This window comes from Polyodon spathula, chromosome 5, assembly GCF_017654505.1.
Source record: "Polyodon spathula isolate WHYD16114869_AA chromosome 5, ASM1765450v1, whole genome shotgun sequence".
NCBI lineage: Eukaryota > Metazoa > Chordata > Actinopteri > Acipenseriformes > Polyodontidae > Polyodon > Polyodon spathula.
The window spans coordinates 34,639,208-34,661,028 of NC_054538.1; the positions used below are offsets into that span (position 1 = coordinate 34,639,208).

At 37.1% G+C, this 21,821-nt stretch overlaps 1 protein-coding gene across 1 annotated transcript; it reads left to right on the forward strand.

The window, feature by feature from the left end:
• Nucleotides 1-1,011: 1,011 nt before the first annotated feature.
• LOC121316405 (neuromedin-B receptor-like) lies at nucleotides 1,012-17,618 on the forward strand (the record flags this gene model as incomplete). The annotated part of the gene is made up of 4 exons (XM_041251477.1): nucleotides 1,012-1,028; nucleotides 2,689-2,979; nucleotides 14,356-14,701; nucleotides 17,214-17,618. Coding segments are annotated over 4 exons (1,059 nt in total), but the record flags the coding sequence as incomplete, so codon positions are not given.
• Between the last annotated feature and the right edge of the window lie 4,203 nt (nucleotides 17,619-21,821).

The following is a 21,821-nucleotide window of genomic DNA, read 5'->3' on the forward strand; positions in this document are numbered from 1 at the left end:
TGGCTTAATAACAGCCTCACAAACACGAGGCATTCGGTTAACAAGTTTCAGTAGGAAATCACCCGACATGTCTTCCCGGCTTTTCTGCAGCAATTCCCAGAGATGTAGGCCACTTGTGGGTAGCTTTGCTTTGACTCTTCTGTCCAGTTCATCCCATACAAGTTCTATGGGATTGAAGTCTGAAAACTGGGCAGGAAAGTTCATTTGATTGAGTTTGTCCTTCACTTTCCTACTTTGCCAGATAGTTCTTGTACAATTTTGAGGTGTGTTTCGGGTCATTATTTTGTTGAAGATGCCCAACTAGTCATAATCCTGATGGAATGGCATGCTTCTGAATTATGCTATGATAGCCATGCTGGTTGAGCTTGCCATGGACTTGATAAAGATCACTGACTCTGTCACCAGCAAAGCAACCCCAGACCATGACACTGCCTCCTCCATGCTTGACAGTGGGAACCACACATGCAGAACTCATGCACTCACCCTCTCTGCATCTTACAAATACTTGGCGGTTGGACTCAAATATTTCACATTTTGATTCATCGGTCCATAAGACCGACTTCCACTCCTCAGACGTCCAGTTTCTGTGTTTTTTGGCCAAGGAAAGTCTCGTCCTCTTATTCTGCACTCTTAACAATGGTTTCTTTGCAGCATTTCTTCCAGTTAGGCCAGCTTCACACAATCTCCTCTGAACAGTTGATGTTGAAACATCTGTACTTCTAGTAGTATTTAGCTGAGCTTGTATTTCAGGGGCAGTTAATCGGCAGTTTCACAGACTCGTGACTCGAATGAACTTGTTCTCTGATTCTGAGGTCACTCTTGGCCTGCCTGACCTTGTTCGGTCCTTATGAGTGCCAGTTTCTTCAAATTGTTTGATGGTCTTGGCCACAGCAGTTACAGACACTTGAAAAGTTCTTACAATTTGTCTTAATGATTGACCTTCATTTCTTAAAGTAATTACAGACTGTCTTTTTTCTTTGCTTAACTGAGCGTATTTTGTCATTTTCTGCTCCCTTACATTCAGGAATGACAAACTTGTGCCTATGCTACCTATATTTATAGTAATCATGGACCCTTACCTATTAATAATAATTGGTGACAAAAGGTTAATTGGGTAACATGCTAGTTAACTCAGAGAACATCTAACAAAGACAATTTTATACTTGGGCCAGTGTTCTAACACCATGTTATACACATTTCAGACTTTTAACTGACTTGGGCTTCAGACTGAAATCCCCTTGCTTTGGGTGACCATTTCATTGAAATTGACAAGATTTACATTTTCATTTAAAAATTTAATTTTTGAATGCAATTCACTTATGATTACCAGCTTCTATCAGTACACATATCATATAATGAAATATTAAGTGTTTATAGACAAGTTTATACATTTAAAAGCATAGATAATCATGAAAAACCTGGTTTCAAGCAGGTGTACTCAAACTTTTGACTGGTACTATATATATATATATATATATATATATATATATATATTATATATATATATATATATATATATATATATATAATGAGCCTAATTATTAAGGGGAATTGTGGGTTTTATTAGAAGACAAACCGGACAGGTAAACCAGTATAGGCATCTGCAGAAACAGTAACAAAAAGTAATGATCAAACTAGATGAGCTAGCTTAGAGAAGTACACATTAATCATTTTAAAATTAACAGCCGAGTAACGTTTTCCTCAAAGAGGATTAAAGACAAAATAGCAAATAAAATATAGGCTGCTAGCGCTCCATAACAGGAGATCAAACAGGCAAATGCACACTCACCCTATACACTCTCAGCAGAGGAGAGGATCACTATAATTTCTGACCGATTTACATTTTCACCCTATTTATTTATATAGAGCCTTTCATGCCACAGCAACTCAAAGCGCTTTACAGGTGGTTAAAACAAAAATAAGTCTACAGTATCAAGAAACAGTAAACATTATAAAATAACACTAGACTACATGATTAGAATAATAATATTATCAATACAAAATAATAATTACAAAAAGACCCATGTCAAAGATACTACGCACACACCTTGTCGTCTATCGCTGTAATTGTCTCTGCCTGTGTTTTAAATACATAGCATAAATTAGAGTAGTCATGTTTCTCCAAGTTAAATGGGAGAAATAACCGTGGTCCTATTGTATTTATACGGCGAGTAAATTGGCGTCGGTGAAATAAGACAGATAATACGATAAAGTAGTGTGAGCAGCGTTACAAAGAAACGCTAACTCTACGGTATTTTGTTCTCCCGACGTCGTACTAGCTTGACAGTACATCGTATTGCTATATAGAAACGACCCTCAGAATACAAAGAGCAAGATTCAGCACTAACTGGAATGGATAGCTCCTATGCAATGGAACTGACCTGAAAAGTAAAAGGAGTTTAACCAATGAACGGACAGCTGATTTGCTCACAGCAGTCATTCAGCACTACCTTGGATTATTTTTGCTGCACACTGAAGAGGTGTTAGTCTTCCGACTAAAGGCACCATTACGTCCATTTCTGAATACAATTTTAGCAGTTTTAAAACCTGCATTGCGAAGAATAGTAAAATGACGATTGCAGATTTTTTTAACTTAACCTTTTCTGATAATGTCTCATTATCTGCTTCAAACCTTACCGAGGGAATGCTACCAAATGACAGAGAAACTGTTGATTTCATTATACGGTGCGTTATTCCAACCATATACATTCTTATTATTACAGTGGGCTTGCTGGGGAATATCACTTTGGTTAAGATCTTCATCACCAACAGTGCTATGAGAAGCGTGCCCAATATTTTTATAACCAGTTTGGCTGCTGGAGACCTTTTGCTTCTGGTGACTTGTGTTCCCGTAGATGCCTCGAGGTATTTCTTTGAAGAATGGATCTTCGGCACCGTCGCTTGCAAACTGATTCCTTTAATTCAGCTCACCTCAGTAGGTGTCTCGGTTTTCACCCTTACAGCTCTCAGCGCAGACAGGTAAGAATAGCAATTGTATATGTATAAAGGTATTTACATTGTTATAATGTCTATCACTTATTTGTGTGAAGACAGGCTCAAGCTTATGGATAATCAGTGATCTTTATAACTTTTCAAAGCAACATAAATCGCGCTTAACATCCAGGGAACCCACCTCCAGCCTGTTAATTGTCTAATGTGGATCCCAGTTGTTTGTTCATGGAATAATGTATTATATGCTCAAATGAATGTTGAAAAGTGGTGATGGGATGTATTAAATTATAAGAAGTATTTCAGTAATGTGCAAAAGGATGAAAACACCAATAAACCGATATTACAAGTGCTCTACTGTTAACTCTACAAACACGGCGATCCACATATTAAATAATTAAATATAAACATTATGCAACGTATTTTAAACACATTTCAGTACACCTATAGACTATACTCTTAATAACGCTTGTGTTTTGTGAGCCTAAAGTATAAATAATGTTAACTCTTCAAAGTCTAATACCAGTGTCAAACGAATTGCAGTCCCCTGTAAAACAGTGTCTTCTGGAGTTTTTCTTATTTAATTTTTCTTTTCCCACTTATACTGTTGTGTAATATCTGCCTACTATCCCTTTTTGTCAAGACAATACAATACTCCAACAACATTTTGTGTCATTTTTCATCCCTGATGTTGATTAGTATAATACTACCCAATCTCCTAAAATAATGTAATCTACAGGCAAAAAATGAGCATAAATTCAAGGTTACATGTCTACATATATTTTATATACAATGTACAGCAGGTGTACATTCACATCCAAAGTGCAGGGATTACTTAAAGATGGATGATTTCCAGTCTGAAAGGAAAAAAAAGGCTAGGCATGTAAAGTATTCAAGGTACTACAGTTTGATGGGTACCAAAAATAATGTCACTGGTAATTATACATTTTCTCTAAACGTCATCTTCACTTACACCCAAAATTGTTTAAACTCCAGTGACAATAAACCCACATACTGTGTATATGCATAATTTTGTATACATCAGTACAATGGAATGAGATATCCTTGTATTCACCAGTAGATTCTTTACAGAACATGTATAATTGAACTAAATGATTGTAACAGGGTGTCACAAAGACGGCTGTAGTGGGTAACGATAGACCAGAAACCAGAAACCAGGAAATAAACAACAGAGCTGGGGTTTGTTGAAGCTGAGCGAATGGTCTTACTCAATATTTAATAATGAACAGACAGACAGAAAATAAAAGGTTGTAAGATAAACAAGACACAGGACACGGCACTCGTCGCCAAAAAAAAGAAAAAAAAAAAAAAAAAAAAAAAAAAAAAAAATGGACTATACAGACAAAACACAGTGAGCTTCTATTTGAACTATTATTATTATTATTACAATAGTAATTATTATTACAATTACCTCCATCTCCAAACCCGTTCTCAACTCATCGAACACACAACCCTAAGTGAGTTGCTAATCAATCATTCAACTGGAGTCGCGGTACAACTGCACATGAATTAATAAAGTGCAATTCCCCAATTATTACATTTTAGTTGCACATGAAGTGCTGGGCAATCCTTGTGCCTAAATACAAATATACATTTTAAACACTCATGTTACACAGACCCATTTATGTCACGTGTACCAATGACTGCACCAACATTAACACACAACATACAACACAAAATACACACAGGGGTGGGCACTTTGCCACACAGGGGTGTTCTGTTAAGAGTGTGGGTATTCACTGATAGATGAGAGAGACACAGAGGCTTCCAGGTTTTAATAACTGGTAGTGGTTTGTGGCGGCCACTAGGGTACCAACAATGGTAGTCCTAGTGTGGGAGGACAAAAACTAAAATGTACATTAAAATAAATTAAAAAATAAATTAAAAAAAAAACACAGTGGGGAAAAACAGCTAAAAACAAAAGTTTGCCATCCAGTGGCTAAGTTCTGAGCACCTGGATCCCGGTTAACACACACAGTGATCACAAGTGGTTGCTTTGTTTGGTCACCCTGGTTTGTACACACAGTCATGTGGATTTTTAGCCAATTCACTTACAACTTGCATGAAAAAGAACAACACAATGAATAACCAAGAGCAAAGGGCTGACTTTTCAGTGCCTTTTTAAAGGCATGTGGCCAGAGTTAATTGATAATCAATTAGTCAATCAAACCTGGCCACATGCTGTACATGGATTTAAATTAGGCAGGGAGGGAATGCTAACCTCCCAGCCCTGCCATACCTAACACATACTTTATTTTGCAGAAACTTTCAAATTTATCTTTTTTTTTTTTTTTTTTACAAAAAAAAACCCCAAAAACATATTGGGGGTTATTTTCAAAGGACAGCCGCTGGAGGATCGCATTATTTCGACTTTTTTTTTCTGCACCTCTGTTTTTCCCACTGATTCAGTATTTTTTAAAGCTGCAGAAAACACAGTGGGACTCTATCTGCTAGTTTGATTAGTTATTCTGACTTTTTTTTGTGGAATACGTAATGATCTGAGAATCTGTGCCTATTTTCTCAAGATGAAAGTTGTGGATAGTTAGCTTTCTGCCTGCTTCAGTATGGTCAACACAGTTACAGCAAGTCAGGCCAAGTCTCCCTGGCAGATGTGTGTGTGTGTTTGTGTGTGTGTGTGTGTGTGTTTGTGTGTGTGTGTGTGTGTGCGCCTGTGTGTTTGCCTTTTAATGGTATTTTTCATAACATTTGTAAACAAAAAAATCAATACGCTTCATACTAATATGATTCACGCTCTCACAGAGTCCCATCTTAAAAAAACCTACGCAGCCGAAGTGCAGGTAACGCGCCTGGCCAGCACGGCTAGGACTCCTAATGGTCTACCTAGATGGCAACCTGTGATCGGTGCTCCTCATTAAACCGGTAGCCTCAGAAATGCACTTGGTCTCTGGTAGGTAGTTACAAATCTCAGGCTTCCAAGGGCAAGCCCTGGATATAAGCCTAGCGGGACCGAGAGCGAGAGGCGTCTCAACAAGTGGCTGCAATGCTCCCTTCCCTTCACATGTCTGCCTGTAACAACAGTAACCCTGATCAGATCCCCACAATGCCACATGAAGACTGGAGGCATCACCCACAGGCTTCCACATCACCTATTACCCGGGGCTGCCTGCAGAGACAGGGAAACACCAGGCATGGGGCCCCAACGGATCAGTGCTCTGGGAGACAATTCCCACCAGCTACAATACTGGCACAATTGCACCTCAAACTCTTGGGTGCTCACCACCATACAAACCAGTTATGCGCTGCAGCTCCTCCATGAGTGACCTACATCCGTGAGCGACCCTCTTCAAGTCTTGGCCCTCAGGCAAGATGTAAAAATATTACTTCTCAAGCAAGCCGTCCACCTTGTAGAACTCACCTCTCAAGAAGAGGGATTCTACTTAAGATACTTTCTAGTGACAAAAATGGAGGGGGGCCTTCACCCCATCCTAAACCTGAGACACCTCAACGTGTTCTTGAGGGAGAGGTTCCAGATGGTCACACACCATCATATTCTCCAGTCAGTCCAGCTAGGCGACTGGTTTACCACTATGGACTTAAAGGATGCATATTTTCATGTCCCTACTTGTCCCGTGCACAGAAAATATCACTGCTTCACCTTTTAAGGAAGCGTCTTCGAGTTTTCTGTGCTGCCATCCGGCCCATCCTTATCCCCCTGCACATTCTCAAAGTGCATAGATGCCATCCTAGCCCCATTGCGGCTGCAGGAGATCAGGGTGTTAAACCGCCTAGACAACTTTTTGATCTGCTCCCAGTTGCAGGAAAGAGCAGTGTGCCCACACGACAATTGAGACAGAGCACGTGGGGAGACTAACCCTCAACAATGCCAAAAGCCAACAAAAACTGGTGCACAGTATGGTTTACTTGGGTCTCTGGCTACAATTTGAGCCTAACTGTCGGATGACAGAGTGGCTGCCATTCACAACTGTCTAGCCCTGTTTCAACAGGGATGCACAGTACAGTTGGTCTTCTGTCAGAAATTATTGGGTCTGATGGCTGCAGCTTCATCAGCCACTCCACATGCACACAATCCAAGCATGACTCAATAACGTCCAGCTACACCCCAAATGCAACATACACTTTTGGCTGACCGGGTCTCACATGTGCTGGGAAGCACTATGTTGGTGGAGGCAACCTCTCACTTGCGCGAGGGCATAGGGATGGGAGTGATCCACAGCTGCCAGATGGTGACAACAGATTCACCATCTCTAGTTGAGGTGAGGTCTGGGCAGGCAGAGGAGTCCGCGAGTCTCATCGGGTCAATGGATATCCCTGGACATAAATGCGCTGGAACTGCAAGGGGTTAACCTCGCTCTCCAGCATTTCCTCCCAGTGCTCCAGAGGAGAAATGTCATTGTCTGCACAGATAACATGTAGGTAATAGCGCATGTCAACCACCATGAAGGAATTCATGTAGCTTTGGTTCACTTAAATCCATTAATACTAGTGTCTGTCTAGGACCATGTGTTACATAATATTCTGACAATTCTTAGAAACAGACACAGTATATTTTTAAACCAAACATTTCAGAGTCAAACATTCATTTTAGTACAGTTTATAAAAATGTGCAAACAAAAGTGTAACAAAAAAAAAAAAATCACATTACAGTGCATAATGAATGCATCTACAATCTGTTGCTTATGATTTATGTATAATTCTTAAATTTGGTTTAGAGTACACTGTAGGGATAAGGCCATTTTTGTGGCCACCTTCATTGTTCAGAATCCATGTTGCTAATTGTGTATTAGTGGCATTCTGTTTTTAATAACTCAATCATAATTTAGCAAGCACAATAAAAACATTGCTATTGTGTGATAAAGGTGTATGTTATTGCATCCTACCAGTAGGATATCATTAGATTCAACAATATGACAAAGAATCAGCTACATTAGCATTGCTGCAAAGTGTTTCTGACATAAAGTAGCTGTCCCTGAACCAATCGACTTTAAAGTACTTAAAAAACATATAGATAGATAGATAGATAGATAGATAGATAGATAGATAGATAGATAGATAGATAGATAGATAGATACAGCTCTGGAAAAAATTAAGAGACCACTACAAAATTATCAGTTTCTCTGGTTTTACTATTTATAGGTATGTGTTTGGGTAAAATGAACATTTTTGTTTTATTCTATAAACTATTGACAACATTTCTCCCAAATTCCAAATAAAAACATTGTCATTTAGAGCATTTATTTGCAGAAAATGGCAACTGGTCAAAATAACAAAAAAGATGCAGTGTTGTCAGACCTCGAATAATGCAAAGAAAATAAGTTCATATTCATTTTTAAACAACACAATACTAATGTTTTAACTTAGGAAGAGTTCAGAAATCAATATTTGGTGGAATAACCCTGATTTTCAAGCACAGCTTTCATGCGTCTTGGCATGCTCTCCACCAGTCTTTCACATTGATGTTGGGTGACTTTATGCCACTCCTGGCGCAAAAATTCAAGCAACTCGGCTTTGTTTGATGGCTTGTGACCATCCATCTTCCTCTTGATCACATTCCAGAGGTTTTCAATGGGGTTCAGGTCTGGAGATTGGGCTGGCCAATGACAATATTTTTATTTGGAATTTGGGAGAAATTTTGTCAGTAGTTTATAGAATAAAACAAAAATGTTCATTTTACCCAAACACATACCTATAAATTGTAAAACCAAAGAAACTGATAATTTTGCAGTGGTCTCTTAATTTTTTCCAGAGCTGTATATATATATATATATATAATATATATATATATATATATATATATATATATATATAATATATATATATATATATATATATATATATATATAAATATATATATATATATATATATATATATATATATATATAGATATATCTGAAAAAGATCCATGCTACTCTCACGGTTTGTTGCCCCTTTAAAACAGACCCAGGATGCTCAACAGTTTTCCATATGTATCAAGGATGGTCCACCACCCAAAGGACATCCGGCCAACAGCAGGCCGGAGGTCGAAATTGGCTCATTGATGAAAGAGGCCAAAGGAGGCTGACACGAATTGTGCAGAGCAGCAGACGGGCTACAGTTAGTCAACTGACAGTCTAATACAGTTGACGCCGAAAGACCAATAAAAGAATGCACAACTCGTCGTACCTTGGCACTAATGGGGTATGGCAGCCGACGACCTAACAAAGTTCCACTTCTTTCAGCACAACACAAGAAACTGCAGTTGCAGTGGGCTAAGGAATGAAAACACTGGACACTGGAGGATTGGAAAAACATTGCCTGGTCTGATGAATCCCGGTTCCTGCTGTTTCATGCTGATGGGAGGACTAGGGTATGGAGAAAACCACATTCATCCATCATGCCACATGTTAACATTGCAGGCTGGTGGTGTGATGGTGTGGGGTGTGTTTTCATGGCACACATTGGGCCCCTTGATAAAAGTGGAGCAACGTTTGAATGCCACAGGATATCTGAACATCATTGCCAATCAGGTGCCTCCATGGCAGCAGTGTATCCATCTTCTAATGGATTTTTTCAGTAGGATAATGCCCCATGCCACAAGACTAGGATTGTCCAGGAATGGTTCCACGAACATGATAGTGAATTCAGCTTACTGCAGTGGCCTGCCCAGTCACCAGATCTCAATCCAATTGAGCATCTGTGGGATGAGATGGAACAAGCTATTCAGAGTAAAGATCCACTACCAGCCAACTTGACACAACTGTGGGAAGCATTGGAGTCAACATGTGCCAGCATACCTGTGGAATGCTTTCGACACCTTGTAGAGTCCATGCCCCGACGAACTGAGGCTGTTCTGAGGGCAAAAGGGGGTGCAACTCAATATTAGGAAGGTGTTCCTAATGTTTTTTACACTCAGTATATATTATATATACACACAGTGATCCCTCACTATAAAGCTCTCGGTTATAACGCACCTCGGATATAATGCTCTGTGATGAAGTGCCCGCCCCTGTGTGTATTTTCTGTTATATGTTGCGTGTGGTGTGATAAATGTTGGTGTATATTCATTGGTACACGGGATATAAACGGCTCTGTGTAACATAAATGTTTAAGATGTATATTTGTATTTAGGCACAAGGATTGCACAGCACTTCACGCACAAGTAAAATGTAATATGTGAGCACGGGGAATTGCACGTGCAGTTGTACCGCGACTCCAATTGAATGATTGATTATCAGTCGGGTCTTGGTACAGCTGCATAAAAGCAACATGTTTTCACATACTCGGGGTTGTGTGTTCGGTGAGTGGAGAACGGGATAGGAGACAGAGGTAATCATTGTGATCATAAATAATATAAGTAAAATATCTGCTCACCGTGTTTTGTTAGTCCGTTTTGTTTGTCTGTTTATTATTTTTTGGTGAATGTGCTGTGTCCTTGTGTTTTTGTTTGTTACCACCGTTTATTTTCTGTTCTGTTTATTTATTAAATGCTTAGCGAAAGCATTCGCTCAGCTTCACCAAACTCCACATCTCTCTGTTTATTTTCCTGTTTCTGGTCTGACGCCATCCACTCCGACCGTCTTTGTGACATGCTCCTACAGCATGTCCTCCAATTTCCTATACTAGTGATTCATGCAACATTTCTACAGTAAATACAGTACTGGTGTTGCTCAAACTGTAAATAACTTCTCAGTCTAACTTCCATTTCTGTCTCTGCCTTTTGATACAGTATGTGAACTGAAGAAAAGCTGTGCTCATACTTTATAACACAGACATCTTATTCAGCATTTGTTTTATAACTAAATAAATGTTAGGCCTATTACGTGGTTATCTTAATGTATTTACTTCAGCTTCACGGAAACCGAACCTGGGGCTAGCCCCTCGCCTGACCCGCCCTCCTTCTAGTACTTGATTTGCTTGTCTGTCCCTTCAAACTGAACTCCTGACCGCCATTTAGCCAGGCTAATTAAAATTATGCACGAGTGGGAATGTTACCTCTTCTTTTTGTAAAAAATGTAACATTGATTACACGGTGCTTTATGCATGGTTAATTCACAGAAAATTACATTTTTGCTTCACTATATGTGCATTATAAAGATGAAGTTATTTTATTTTCTATTTTAGTCAGATGTGTGTTGCTATGTGTCCCGCTGTGCCCACCACCCTGTCCCGTTTATAACGCTCTTTGGTTATAACACTCATATTGTGTGTCCCCTGAGACCTCTCTCTCTCTCTCTCTCTCTCTCTCTCTCTCTCTCTCTCTATATATATATATATATATATATATATATATATATATATATATGTGGTGTGTGTGTGTGTGTGTGTGTATATATATATATATATATATATATATATATATATATATGTGTGTGTGTGTGTATGTGTGTGTGTGTATATATATATATATATATATATATATATGTGTGTGTGTGTGTGTATATATATATATATATATATGTGTGTGTGTGTGTGTATATATATATATATATATATATATATATATATATACACAGTGCCTTGTAAAAGTATTCAGACCCCTGACCAATTCTCTCATATTACTGAATTACAAATGGTACATTGAAATTTCGTTCTGTTCGATATTTTATTTTAAAACACTTAAACTCAAAATCAATTATTGTAAGGTGACATTGGTTTTATGTTGGGAGATATTTTTAAGAAAAATAAAAAACTGAAATATCTTGCTTGCATAAGTATTCAACCCCCACACATTAATATTTGGTAGAGCCACCTTTCGCTGCAATAACAGCTTTAAGTCTTTTGGGGTAAGAATGTACCAGCTTTGCAAACAGTGTCGGAGTGATTTTGGCCCATTCTTCTTGGCAGATTTGCTCCAGGTTGTTCAGGTTGGTTGGACGACGCTTGTGGACCACAATTTTCAAATAGTGCCACATATTCTCAATGGGATTGAGATCAGGACTTTGACTGGGCCATTGTAGGACATTCATCTTTTTGTTCTTGAGCCACTCCAATGTTGCTTTGGCCTTGTGCTTGGGATCATTGTCCTGCTGAAAGGTGAATTTCCTCCCAAGCTTCAGTTTTTTAGTGGACTGAAGCAGATTCTCTTGCAGTATTTTCCTGTATTTTGCTCCATCCATTCTTCCTTCAATTGTAACAAGATGCCCCAGTCCCTGCTGATGAGCATCCCCACAGCATGATGCTCCCACCACCATACTTCACTGTAGGGATGGTGTGTCTTGAGGCATGGGCAGTGTTAGGTTTGCGCCACACATAGCGCTTTGAGTTTTGGCTAAAAAGCTCTATCTTGGTCTCATCTGACCACAAAACCTTTGCCCACATCGCAGCTGGGTCACTCTCATGCTTTCTGGCAAACTCTAGACGTGCTTTCAGATGGTACTTTTTGAGTAACAGCTTCTTTCTTACCACCCTCCCATACAGGCCAGTGTTATGCAGAGCTCTTGATATGGTTGACTGGTGCACCATTACTCCACTCCCAGCCATTGAACTCTGTAGCTCCTTTAAAGTGATTGTTGGCCTCTCTGTGGCTTCTCTCACAAGTCTCCTTCTTGTTTGAGCGCTGAGTTTTGAGGGACGGCCTTTTCTTGGCAGTGCCTGGGTGGTGTGATGCAGCTTCCACTTCCTGATTATTGATCCAACTGTGCTCACTGGGATATCCAAACACTTGGATATTATTTTGTACCCTTTCCCTAATCTATGCATTTGTATTACTTTATCTCTAACTTCTGTAGAATGCTCTTTGGTCTTCATTTTCCTTCACATTCACAGCCTTACCAATGACCCTTCAACAGTGGGGTTTTTATCCAGAAAATGTGACAGCAACTTTAATAGTTCACAGGTGGAGGCCAATGGTAAGATAACTGTGTCCTTGTTAGGGCAATTTCTTTCATCAGTGCAAACTGGGAGCTTCCACAGCACAGGGGTTGAATACTTATGCAAGCAAGATATTTCAGTTTTTTTTTTATTTTTCTTAAAAATATTTCCCAACATAAAACAAATGTCACCTTATGTGGCAGAGCATAGCTTTGCCCTTTAGAAATTGGCAGGGATGGGGTTAAATTCCCCTACCTGCCTGGGTTCATTGTGTTCAGGTGGCTGGGGTTGTTTAGATGATTAGTTTAATTAACGATCAAACAGCGCCCAGCCACCTGACATAAAAGGAGGCCTCTGCTTCTCATTTAGGAGGAGGGAGCTGAGGAAGCATGTTTGTATGTTTGTATGTTTATATGTTTGTATGTTTGTATGTTTGTATGTTTGAATCCAGTGATGGCATTGCCCAGCCTGGAAATTGTTATTTTTGCTTTTTTGTCTTGCTTAATTTGTGTTTAAATCCCTTTATTTTGGCCCTTGTGCCCTTTCATTTTTGTGTTTATTTATAATAAAATAGTAATTTTTTTGAACTACAGACTGTCTCTGGGCCTCTATCCACTCGCCACCCTGCCACACCTTATAATAACTGATTTTGAGTTTAAGTGTTTTAAAATAAAATATCGAACAGAACGAAATTTCAATTGTACCATTTGTAATTCAGTAATATGAGAGACTTGGTCAGGGGTCTGAATACTTTTGCAAGGCACTGTATATATATATATATATATATATATATATATATATATATATATATATATATATATATATATATACACACACACACACACACACACAGAGTATATATATATATAACATTTTGATGCAGTGATAAACGGTTTAAAAGAATAAAATATAATACAAAATCGAAAAAGGGTCCTTTATTGGGAGCATAGGGATCAGGCAATGAAATACGATGCTGTGATTGTATATATTATTGCTATAGTGACCTTTCTAAATCTAACGAAGCAGAATGAGATATAACTTTAGCTAGCACTTCACTAAACCTGTCATCTGAATATCAGTTAGAAACAAAGGAACCATTTAATCAAGGTATTTAAACCAAAGCACTATTTTAACCAGTTATTGTGAAAGAAAAATGTTAATTAAAAAAAACTGGGACCAAACAACTTAGGCACACCACTTAGTTTTTGCATTCGTATCAGTGTTGACTGCTACAAGTTACCCTAGTGTAAATTCTTTCTAGTGCTGGTGAACTGTTGACCAGCCACTGTACAATGAATTGACTTGTTTCTTATTGGAAACCTAGCTGCAATACAATATAAATCAATAGAACATATTTACTGTAATTAGATCCCTTTAGTATGGCTATTTTCAAATGTAACACAAGTAATATACAAGAGAAAATAAACAATGCTATTTTCTCATCTTTTTTTAGCAACATAACATTCATACCAGCCTCTTTATCCTGCCACAATTTAAATGTTATACCTGTTGAAGTTTAAAGTTAGTCATGGGTTAAAAAAAAGCACTGCAGTGGTGCTGAAGGCTGTCTACTGTCTGTTTCATTTCTTTTAATAATATGTCTTTCTTCCTAACAGGTACAAAGCTATTGTAAATCCTATGGACATCCAGAAATCAAGTGCAGTTCTTTGGACCTGCTTAAAGGCAGTCACCATATGGATCATTTCTATACTGCTGGCCATTCCAGAAGCAATCTTTTCCCAAGTGGTGCATATCAACGATAACAACATCAGCTTCACTGCTTGTGTACCATACCCTTTATCTGAGGAGTTGCACCCCAAAATTCACTCTATCATGATATTCATGGTCTATTTCATCATCCCCCTCACCATCATTAGTGCATACTACTACCACATTGCAAGAACGTTAATCAAAAGTGCTCACAACATGCCTGGAGAATTCAGTGAGCACACCAAAAGACAGGTAAACTAATATATCATACAGTTTATGACCTTTATTCTCTCATGTATTATTATTTTACAGCAACTAACTGTTAATCAAGTGTGCTATAGTATCTTGTGCAGGTAGCTGTATGGAAGCAGTACCATACTGTACTTAGTACTTTTAGTCATTTTAATAATGCAAAACATATTGGCAAGAAAACGTGCCAGGTGGTTGCTAGAGGGGACATCCTAAAACGCTTAACATGAAAAACACTTAACGTGAGTGTGAGAGGGTAGTGGGTGGAGCTTTTGGGAAGGACCAGAAATGACAGCACACAGGAGCTGGAAATGGAGATTAGTCCTTAGAGCCCTGTACCATCAATGGTATCAGGGCAGGGTTTTATTTTACAAAAACAATAAAAATAGAACAGTCCAGTATTACAAAAAATAAACAAGAAAACCACCTGGAATACCAGCAATGGTAAACTTAGGTTTGAAATAAAAAGAGTAAACAAAAAATGTCACGGTTACAAAATAAATAACAACAAAGGAAGCACTGGGTTTCTTTGTGGTACTGCGGTGGATTTCCTCTCACCGCTTCTTAGCTCCCTTTCACAGATTAATGGCCAGTCCTCGGTTCCTCACTCCAGTAATCCAAGACAGTGTCCAAGGTTTTCAAGCTTCTGTGAATAACAGCAGTGAATGAAAGCAACACACCAAGAACAGCTTGTGTTTTCAGTTCAGCCCCAGGTGAATGGCAAAACCATACTGCTTAAATACTGCCAAGTCCCACCCTTGCAATCAGCATGCTGCCCCACATCAGCCAATCAACGAGAACAGCACAGCTGATTGCAATGATGGGACCCGACGGCCGCATGGTTCTATCTTGGGCCAAGATGGCTGCCTGACCCGGAACTTCCTGCATGGTTAGAGTTCAGCCTCCTGATCCAATCACGGTCAACCCTATAGAGCGCTGCCGGTGGTCGGGAGGGCAAATTACGACAGGGACTCCTTTCAGTCCTGTCACAGTGAGTTAATGTGCTTACATTTAAACCAAACCCCCTAGAAACTTTGAAAATGGCAAGCCAACAACTTCCCAATGCTATCCTAAAAAAAAAAAAATGGGGGGGGGGGGGGGGGTCATTAACATATACAATATAATAATCATGTTAAGCTCTACAAAAACCTGCTTAAATGTGAACTTTACTTATGTGAAAAGTGAGTAACGTGGCTTAAGGTACATCAAGTGAAAAAAAAATGCCTTTAAGCTTTGCAAATAACAAACTTAACCCACTCCCAATACTGTTCTAAATTGTGGTTCTCATTAACATAATTTAATAATCACATTAAGACCTACAAATAACCCACTTAATGTTATTCAGATAACTAATTTAAATTTCACATTCTCCCAGATGCAGCCTAAAACTTTTATGCATTTTAATTTCATTATTTTGAAAGCAAAAATGTCATCACACAGGGATGGAAAACTAATCAGTGACATTATGTTGTTGCAATTTCGTGTGCATTTTGTTTTTTTGCCAGTTACTCGTAACACATAATATAGAGAAATACCAAGGGGAATTTTTGCCAAGGTTCCAGGAAATAATTGCTGCAGCATAACATGACTATTAATGTATTTAAAAGAGATAGACATATTAACCTGCATATGAATAGGCCCCTTTTCTTTGATTGACTCAAAGTTGATATTTAATACTAAAACAATCATTTTCAGAACCAGTTATTTAATGGTTTCTTTGATAGGGAAATCCTGTCAACTCTGTACAAGCTGTTTATGTTTTAAATTTCACTGATGAGGTTGATGGGACCAACCGATTTATATTGCAAAGTTTTTTGGGGGCTTTTTGTTATTCTGCTTCAGGGCCATTAAGGTTACTATCCTGGATTGAACATGGGTATCTGTTTTTCAGATACACTCTCATTTCAAAACTACTTTATGAGACTACAAATAGCCTGAGACAATTATTTTGACTCAAGATGATTTCTATCAGGCAGCAGAAATCATCTTGAAGGGAAATATTATAAATAACAAAAAACATACTCAAAAACAAAGACAAAACAAATAAAATAATAGTGCTTTAAAAATTATTTAAATAGAAAAATGTCAAATTGGCTACTACTTGTAAAGACCTTTTTAAGTTAAAATTGATGAAGCTTTTTCTTTAAGGGTAAGGTGAGGGGATAATATCTATTTTTAAAGCTAATCTCATATGCTTAGTACAAAGTCATTTTCTTAAAAAAATGCATAAATATTCTAGGAAAATGCAAATAGTCTTCATAGTAGAATTGGAATCAAAGGGGTTCAACTTTAGAACACATTGAGATAATAATGATCAAAAATACATTAGAATAAATAACAAAACTAGAATATAATGGTCTTCACCCATCCCAGTTATTTGTAACAAATGCTGGGGTGAGAAATTTAAATTAAGTTTTAGACAACCATTTATAAAATTCTACTCTTTTAGACACTGTCTAATATTTTATTTATTTTTTATTCTAAAACTATATTAACAACTTTTTTTTTTTCTTAGATGGAAACAAGGAAACGACTTTCAAAAATCGTCTTGGTCTTTGTTGGTTTGTTTGCTCTCTGTTGGTTTCCAAATCATGTCCTGTACATGTACCGCTCCTTCAACTACAGAGAGATTGACTCCTCATTGGTACATCTGGTTCTCACACTACTGTCCCGAATACTGAGTTTCTCTAGTTCCTGCGTCAATCCTTTTGCCCTGTATCTGCTGAGTGAGAGTTTCCGGAGACATTTTAACAGTCACCTCCATTGCCAGAGGAAGAAGTATCGGGAGAGGTCTATGAGCTACCTACAGAGCATATCAGCAGTCAGAATGACATCCATTAAAAGCAATGTTAGAAATACACCCACCGCTACAACTCTTATTTCAATAGTTCAGAACAAACCTCACAACACAGAAATTTGAATTAAAGAGAATGTTAAATTGATGATTATGTGATGTATGGAAAAAAAGTTATTTGGCAAACCTGCTTGATTTGAGGGTTCACCACCTGGTCATCTGGACGAGGCAGGAGACCCCCCACGATAGAGTGTACCTAGAGAAGCTACTGGGGTGGAGATGGGGGAGGTGGAGTGATGTGAACGAATCAATCGCAAGAGAGGGGTGAGTTATATTGGTATTTATATTATTTTGATAGGTTACACTGAGATGACAAATAAATGACAAAGGGATTAGTTTATAAACTTTAATATACACAGTCTCAAACAAGTTTCACTTTGAATAAAAGGTGAGGAAAAAATGCCTTTCAGTCCTTTATTGACAAAATACAAACACACAGAGGGAACACTTTACATAAGAGACTGTTCATAACCTTTCTAGGAAATAAATTTGGTGCAAAAATAAAAAAAAAAAGTTTCAGAAAGAAATCCCTTTGTTATTTGTTTGTGTCAAGAAGCCTTTTTTATTTTCAAATTCCTTGTGGTACCAGCAGTAATGATTGGCTTTTAAAATAAAGAGACATGCTTTTCTGATAAATGCCATTAAAGAACTACAAACCAATGCTTTAAATAATATTTACTTCCATGCATTGCTAATTAGATAATAGAGAATATTTTGGTTCTCCACTTGTTGTTTTTCTCTGTAAATTCTGGCTATGAAAATATGTCAAATTTCAACTTTTCTTGATAGCGTTGTATTTAAAATATTTACATATTGAAAGTGAAAATAAAGAAATCAAGTGGAATTCTTATGCAGTTAAGAGGTAGAGCTTATCACTTTATTTAATTTTGTGAATCGAATCAAACATTTGAATCAGGAAGAATGTACGTAAGTGCCAAATAGTCAAAGATTTTGCAAATGTATGCAACTAGTAGGCAACTCTGCTTGCATTTAAAAAATCTTGCATATATTCACAAGTCTGTGACATTAAAAAGCAATGCAGGGAAGTTGTTATTATGGCAAGGCTGAGGAAATCTAACAGGAAATTAATCACAACTCAGACGATAAGAGGTGAGACGATGACTTAAAGCATAGTGAGGGCAACTTTACTGAAGAGGAGATTACAGTAATACCTGAAAACTAAAAGTAAGATTAGGTGCTGAACAATGCAAGACATGTCAAAAATTATACCAGATGATTACTCTGTAATTATAGTTCACCTATTAATTTTTTTTATCATTGTGATTTCTTTTTTTAATACAGTAAATTGATAAGAAACGTCTAATTATGGATGTGCTAATTTCAGAATACTTCAGCGTCGTATTATTCGAATAAATGCTTATATATATATATATATATATATATATATATATATATATTATATAGATTATATATATATATATGTGTAGATATATATATAGAAATATATGTCACACCGGACATATTAGTAGAAGACATATTCTAATCATGTGGTACAGTTTTCAAGACATTTCACATTGTTTTAGTCCCCCATTCAGGCAGTTTTCACCCACTCCCCAGCTAACCTGAATGCTGTTTCAGCTGTTCCACGGGATATAGATGATATTAAAAGAATATATTATCATTTGAAATGTATCAAATTTAATTTAACAGTGAAAGGGTATGTCAAACAATTCCCAAAGAGGTTGGGAGTGCTCCGAACACAGCTAGAGTACAATCAGTGCCACCAATGTTTGTTTTTACTGTACCATTATTTGAAACTGAGAACTTACCTGGGACATCAGCATCCTCTGTTGGTGTTCTTGGAGGTGTAGACATCTTAGAGCGAATGTGTCAAGACAAAAGTATTTATTTATTTATTTGTTTATTTATTTTTATTTTATTTAAATTAAAATAATCTTTTTTTGTATTTTTAGCAAAAGTATCTATTCAGGGTTTTTTTTTTTCTTCTTCTTTTTTTTTCACTTCTTGCACCTCTCTGAATAACTAGAACTAAAGTTAATTTAAAACAAAGCTTAGTGAGCTACAAGTATGGTGGTCGAATGAAATTTGCGATTTTAACAAACAAAATCCCAAATAGCTTATTAAATTTAATTTATAACTAACATATCTTAAATGAAAATGCCCCCAAAGTGTAAAAATGTGTTTTAAAAGCACCAAATTCAGCTATTGACGGGCGACCGGTAGCACTTAAACAAATAAGTGAGATTACTGAAAATCAGAAGTAATTTATTTTTCGATAGATTATATATATATATATATATATATATATATATATATATATATATATATATATATATATATATATATACACACACACACACACACAAACACACACACACACACACACACACACACAAAAAGATCAACAGTTTACCAATATTCTCAGCCAGATGGTGGTTTGAATTTGAAAAAGTATACAAGCAAGCCTCCCATAAACACACCTCTGCAGACTGTAGACTGTCAAGAATTGCATGGGCACACCAGTTCTGTCTCACTGAATGATTTCCATTACATGAGAGCAGATGTTAAAAACCTCATGCTGATTTGAACTTGGCTCTCGCCAAGATAAGCAGAAACTAAGATGTAGCTTTACAGTAAAGTAATGTGATCCATCTGCATCTCCATCTATTTGTGTTTCTTTCCATCTGTTGATGTAGATAACCTTCTGCCTGGTGTTGATGGCTGAAGTGTAATGCTGGCTCCAGAGATTGGCTTATTTTGCATATATGTCACTTCAAAAGGTTGAGAGGAAGGATGTAACAAACGACTTTTTATTTTTTTTAAAACCTCTTGTATAATGGTACAAACTCAGCACATCTACTTAAATTAAATGTACCCAATTTTACAAATGCATGTCTTTATTTAAAGTATGAACAACAGCTGCGATCGATTTGCGCAGTCAAAAGCGTTGCGACATAATGCGTTCGGTACAGCAAATAGTGAAGCTGCACAGCTTTAGCTGTCTGCGCTTGACGTATCTCATTCATCTGCAACAGAAGTACTGCATGAACAACTCTTTTTTTTTATGATTCTGAAATAAACAGCGTGTTGTAAAAAAAGCCTCAGTAAGTTGGTAAACATCTGTTCTCCAACACATTTGTTCTTCTGTCTACAAAAAATAGCTCACTCACAATTTATTTTGCATTTTAGCTGTCACCGATATACATGCTTGCTCGCTCAACTATTATTCACTGACCTATAGCTACACGCAAAGCTGTGTCCATCAACCCAATGATTTACAGATACTCGCAGATTTTCAGTGCATGACATACTGCATTTTTTAAAGGAAATCTAGGAACACATCCATTTCCATGATTTCACTGACTGTTTTTCAAATTCACGATTTTCACGATTTCTGTGAACTCTATGATAAAAATTGTAGCCTTACCTGACAAACAAGAAAAAACATGGATAATTCGAGTCCCTTAAACGCTGACACAAAAAGCACAACTTGATTTTGTATTTCTTAATACTTCTATGTGTGAGATAACATTACCATTTTAAATATAAAGTCAACTCTAGATGTAGAATAAAATAAAAATACAAATAAAATTAACTGTAAGTACAACTAGGCAAGCAACATAAAACACTTGATAAGGGATTAACATCAGTGAAAAACATTAGCAGACAGAAGACTAAGTTTTGAGAAAGGTCCACTAGTCTAAAAAAAAAGATAAGACACTTTAATATAAAATGTATGTGAGTTCTAGTAAGCCCAGGAAATTAAATTGAAATGAACAAAGGAAAAACAAGATTTATCAGCATTTTCCAATAGCAATAATACAAGGCAATTCATTCTCTCTAGCTACACGTAATTAAAACATATCTAACAAACTGCAGAAGACATAACAACAATATTGTATTTAACTGAAGTTCGAAACACACTACAAATCCCCATTTATAGTACATAAATACAAATGTTTGTTTAAATTATTTTCTGGCAGTACTACTGTATCAAATAGTGCTTTATCAAATGGATGCTTTAGCCAGTAAATATTATTTCTACAGTCAATACAGTTCTTATGTTTTGTGGCTCCAGGGCATGAGAGGATAAATCCTTAATAATATTGTTACATTACCATCTGCACTATATAGTTTGCAAGCAGACATTAAACATAAGTTTATTTTTTTGTATGATTGCTATTTATAAAGTAATTCACCATCCTCCAACATTTCTCTGAGTGTATAGTATATTTACAGACATTTCTGCCATCCTAGATTTCAAACCTAACTCTTGCATCCTCAGTG